General features: G+C 27.6%; 2 protein-coding genes across 2 annotated transcripts; both read right to left on the reverse strand.

The window, feature by feature from the left end:
- Positions 1-1,679: 1,679 nt before the first annotated feature.
- On the reverse strand, positions 1,680-2,857 carry LOC136087096 (uncharacterized). Its single transcript, XM_065809602.1, has 2 exons — positions 2,346-2,857; positions 1,680-2,262 (listed from the first exon to the last, which is right to left on the reverse strand). Exons 1-2 carry the CDS (start codon positions 2,855-2,857, stop codon positions 1,680-1,682), a joined length of 1,095 nt encoding a protein of 364 aa, XP_065665674.1.
- Positions 2,858-3,358: 501 nt separating this feature from the next.
- LOC136087097 (uncharacterized) lies at positions 3,359-4,255 on the reverse strand. The gene has a single exon (XM_065809603.1). It carries the CDS (start codon positions 4,253-4,255, stop codon positions 3,359-3,361), a length of 897 nt encoding a protein of 298 aa, XP_065665675.1.
- Between the last annotated feature and the right edge of the window lie 1,227 nt (positions 4,256-5,482).

Here is a 5,482-nt window from a genome sequence, read left to right on the forward strand (position 1 = left end):
AGTACTATTCGTTGCAAATCTAGGAGTTGCAGTTATAGCATCTCCTGTTAAAATACTAGTTTTTTCCATTTTACAAGTGACAACTATATTCACTTTTGATCCTCTATTTTCATTTAGTACTTTAATTGCACTATTTTTAGCAACATTCATAAAAGATTCAAGATCATATCCTTTTATACCTTTAGCTGAATATTGTTTTGCCACATTCTTAACAGCTGATTGCGATAATTTAAATTCCACTTTGGTTGGGTTCAAAGGATTTTTGTATATTGTAGAGTAAACTAGAGATTTTATTGAGTCTATTTTTCTTTTAATATCAGATCCTGTATCTTCTACTTTTTTCTTAATTTGATCTGGTATATAGGGCTTAATCCATTCTAAAACATCATTATAGCTGTTGACGACGTACGATGATGCATTTTTTACAGCTGTAGTCAACTTTGAAAATAATCCAGATTGTAAAACAGGTGATGAACTTGATGATGGAATTTGTTCGTTTAATATATGATTTACATGGCTTTGTACAGGAGATGGAGCTAATATATTAGAATTATCAAATGTTATTAGATCCGAAGTGGTATGACGAGCAGAAGGAACTTGTATTGGAAATAATGCATTAACAAGTTCACCTTTTCGCATATTATAATAATGTTTAATTCCTCGCTCTTTAGCGATTTGTTTTAATTCTTTTACCGTTTTATTTTCCATTTTTATATCCATAAGATTTTTATTTTTTATAATAATAAAATTTCTTTATATCATTTTTTTCAAAAATTTTTTTTCTTATCAAAATTTTATATGATAAGATCATGTGAAATTTTATAAATTTAAAATTATTTTTTTGGTCTTTTTAAAGCGGTTTTGTAAGATTCACATTTTTCAAAAGGATCTGAAGTAGATTGCACAAATCCATTTGATTTTTTCCAATACAATTGACATGAAGTTGGTTTAAACATTTTATAAAATTCCATACCTTTATCTCCCATTTTTATATATCAATCTTTTTTTAAAGCGCTTTTAGCACATCAAAAATCTTTAGATTTTTTTAATTTTTTGGAATTGAGTACTTCAATCTTATAACCATCCTCAATCTTTCCATCACGTAATTCAAAATAACCAAATCCATGTCCAGTTTCTTTCATAGCCATATATAATGATTTATATATTATTTCTTCTCCTGTTTTTATGTTTGTGAGTTTAATAGTGACTGGTTCTTTCCTAATTGTTCTTAATCTTTCATATTTTGGATCAATTTCTTTTTTTCTTTTTCTTCTTTTACTTTATTTAATCTAGGTCTTCCTACTGGTTTTCTCTCACGAACTTCTTTTACTTTATTTAATCTAGGTCTTCCAATTGGTCTTTTCACATCAGTTACTTCTGTTGCTTTTGACATGATTGCATCCTTATCAATCAAACCATTATCTATAGCAAGCATTAATAATGTGACATAATTTTTAGATGTTTGTGAAATGTTATTTTCTTTTAATAAATTTTGCAATGCTGTCCTAGTATAATACATTTTTATTATATAAAGAAAAAAAATTATTTATATCATTTTTTAATTAATAATAAGGTCTAATTTACTTCCATCTGATTTAAAATTCACTAATTTATCTGATATTACTACAGCATATCCTATCGTATATTGAGGAACTGCTGTATTAAAGTTCATTTTAAGTTCATTGTATATCTATTACTGATGATTTATATCTTTCTGGTTGATTATTTACATCAATAACAAATATAGGGAACAAATCTTTATAATCAAGAGGTTGTATGTTACTATTAGTAATCAATTCGTTCATTCCATAATATTTTTCACTAAATAAAGCTGCATCTCTATAAGCTCTTGAGAATTGTTGATTTGAAAATGATAAGCAGTAATCAGTTACTGTATATTTATCAGAACTTAGCATAACGTAAATACTTTTCAAGTCGCAATGATCGAATATTGCTGGATTAGTTGTTTGATCTCCATTTTTATTTGTTTGAAATCCAACAACAATGTATCTTGGTCTTTCACTAGATGTTTTTACACTAAGTTTCCAAGTAGTCGATAAAGTTTGTGAGATTTCTAAACTATCACATTGTCTAGTTCTAAAAGCAACTGGAATTGTTGCTTTAGATGCTATAATACTTAAAAGTTCATTTTGTTGTGATAGAGCTGGTTGTACATGCGGTATAAACAATGTTACTCTTTGTAGGTCTACTTTTCCAGCAGCTACAGTAGCTCCTCTAAAAATAGCATCATCATCAGATTTTCTAGTAAGAATTATTGTATGTTTAAATCCATAAACAACTTTATCATAATCATCACAGAATTCGAAGATATGCTTTAAAGGTACGCAAAATGAAATGTACCTTTTGCAGTTGGTTTTTGAATCAAGTATCCTTGTCTTGCTGCAAATCCTGTGTTTTCTGCAATGACTGCTGTTGTTGCTGAATCTTTATACCATAATTGATTCAACCCTTGAGCTAATTGATAATCGTTCGGGTATTTAAGCATCCCTAACATTGTAGTTGCTTGTCCAGGATTAAAAACTACTTCAATATCTTGATTAGATAATTGATAAGATATTTGACTAAATAGATACATAATGCCATTATTTGTAAGAGCTACTGCATCTGCATTAGCATAAGCTGTATTATCAGCTTTAAGAAGTCTTTCTTCAAACAACAGATATGCATCAGATGGTACTGAATATAAATCGGATTGTTCAATATTTATTATAATATTTCCAGTATTATTTAGATTAGGTCGAGATGCTGGATCATAATCTCGATAATAATATTTTTCAATTGATTCATCTACAATTGGTGTTTCTGTAATATTTAAAATTGTTTGAGAAGTTGTCATTTTATATAATAGAAAAAAAAATTTTTTATATACTCCGAAGGCCTCTCCCTTTTTTAACTATATCCTCTATTCTAATAGCATTCTTACGTGATAGCTTTACCCCATTTCCATTAATTATATTATTTAAATTTGTTACTGCTTCATCTCCTGACTTTGCTAATTTTGATAATATATCCTCACTTTTTTTACTAAGATTTACTTTTGGAGCTACTTTACTAATTAATTTATTTCCTTTTTCAATTGTAACATTTTTAGCAGCTTCTATTGCTGATGTTGCAAGTTCTTTTCCTGCTGATTTAGCAGCAGTTGCTGCAGTTTTTCCTAAATCAGTAGCTGCAAGCTTTTTAATCATAGCTGATGATACTTTTGTTACATTTGATGCTGCTGCTCGTCTAAACATTTCTCTTAAAGTATCAAAAAATCCACTACCACCAATAACATGTTTTTTCACAAATCTTTTATTTTGAACAATAATCATTTTTAATTAGGGAAAAAAAATTTTTATATTGCAAGAGTATTCTGTATTGCTTCATACTTACCCTTACTTAATACACCTTGTCTTAATAATTCATCGCTAATTGCAACAGCTTCATTTCTTGATGAACTATTACCTGCTTCCCATGCAGCTATACGTAACTCAAGCATCTCAACTAGAGCATTAGGATCACTAGGAAGAATTACAGTTTGTATTCTTGTTCTTTTAACTCCAGTTCCATATTCAAGTTTTCTCTTTGATAATATAGGAGTCCTTATATCTTTCCAAATTGGAGATATTAACTCATTATATTTTTCACTTCTAGATGATCTTACTTTACCTTTATCAGTAGTAAGAGCATCTGTTTTTATTAATATTTCTCGATAATTTCTAAGATCTTCCTTACTATATACCTCTTTATTAGGTTTAAACTTTGTTACTAATTCCCAAAGACCTGGTGTACCATCATATTTCTTTCCATCAACAGTTATATCATCATTATTAATTGTAATTGGTTTTTTACCAATATATAGTTCAGCTCCTTTTGAATGTATTCCAAATATAGGATCTGTAGACTTTTTACTTTTTGCATACAATCTAAGATAATTTGTTGCAATTTTTCCAAAATTTAAAATATCAGGTTTTTCAGGAACTTCGGACCCTTTATCAAGAGGAAGGATAGCAAGATCCTTTTCAGGATTTGAAAAAGTGAGTGCTAATTGATCTTTCAAATTAGATATACTATTATTTATTCCAGATTGACTATCAATTAAGGGTCTATATAACTTTGATAAATCCATCTGTAGGTTATAGTCACCCACCTTTTCAGCAATATTATCTTGTTGTACTTTTTTCTTAAGATAAATGTATTCTTTTACAAGTTGATCTCTTTTATCAGGATCTGTAAATTTAAACAACGACATTTTTATATATTTAAGAAAAAATAAAACACATAACATAAAAGATGTTATGATGTTATGTTAAGACACATAACATAAAAGGTGTTATGTGTTTTTAATTTTTATAAATGATATCTTTAATTTCAAAATCACTATAATTAATATCAATATCTTCTATCGGATTAAATATTAAATCAGACAATAGTTTGCTTCTTGTAAATTTTTTTTCTTTAAGATTACAATTTAAATTATATACATATCTATCAACTAATCTACATTTTTCTTTCTTACTAATATTTTTCCATTCTTTATATGATTCTTTAATCATATTTTCAACATTACCATTATCTTTATAATATTTCAACTGAATAAGATAATATAGCTTATCTCTAGCTTCATCACTATACTGAGTAGGTATTTCAAAGTTACCTCTATCAGTAATTAGCATATTATTTCTTATAAAGCCTGCTTCTCCAAATACTAATTTTTCTAAATACCTTTTTTTATTCAAATCATTTTCACGCTTGCTACATTCTAAAAAGAAAGGGTAAAAGTAAAACATATTTTTAATAAGAAAGAATTTACTTATTTTATTTTATTAATATTTTCAGATTTATTAAATCTCATTTGTAATAGATTAATAGCCTCTTCTCTTCCTTGATTAATCAACGATATTTTAGTTTGTTCATCAATATCTTTTTTAATTTTTGATCTAATATCTTCAAGCATAACTTTAAATTTTTCAAATTCGCTAAGTATCAGCTCAAATTCTTTATCGTCTATTTGTCCGTCTACTAAAGCTTTAGAAATATGATCCATTATTGTATTTAATTTTGAATTTGCAAGTATTTTAATACTTTCATGTTTTTGTGCTTTTAAACTTAATTTTTTATTAACTTGCCCTCCTATCAATGAAAGAGCTCCGATTGCTAATGCTGCTCCTTCGCATGCAATAGCTACTGGTGTTGCTACTATTGTAGCTAAAAAACCAATACCAACAGTTCCAAGTGCCATTGTACTTCCAATTAATGCAACAACAACTGCTGAAATTATTTTTATTGCTTTATTATACTTTTTACTTAATGTAGATCTTTTTTCTCTCTCAATTTCAGTTTGAAATGAACCTGAAATAATATGAAAAAATGTGGATACTAAAATGGTCGAAATCAAAATGTGCCAGAACCCGCATTAAATACTACTTATAGCTCGTAGAGAACTCCTCTAAGTCTTTAACATATGTGAAGCTTAATG

This window comes from Hydra vulgaris, chromosome 11 (genome assembly GCF_038396675.1).
Source record: "Hydra vulgaris chromosome 11, alternate assembly HydraT2T_AEP".
In the NCBI taxonomy this organism is placed as follows: domain Eukaryota; kingdom Metazoa; phylum Cnidaria; class Hydrozoa; order Anthoathecata; family Hydridae; genus Hydra; species Hydra vulgaris.

Bases quoted from the DNA above. Each gene is read 5' to 3' on its own strand.
- LOC136087096 (XM_065809602.1), bottom strand. From the start codon at position 2,857: ATGACAACTTCTCAAACAATTTTAAATATTACAGAAACACCAATTGTA. The intron at 2,263-2,345 runs GTACCTTTAAAG...AATTCTTACTAG, and splicing joins AAAGGTACATTTCATTTTGC to AAAATCTGATGATGATGCTA.
- LOC136087097 (XM_065809603.1), bottom strand. From the start codon at position 4,255: ATGTCGTTGTTTAAATTTACAGATCCTGATAAAAGAGATCAACTTGTA.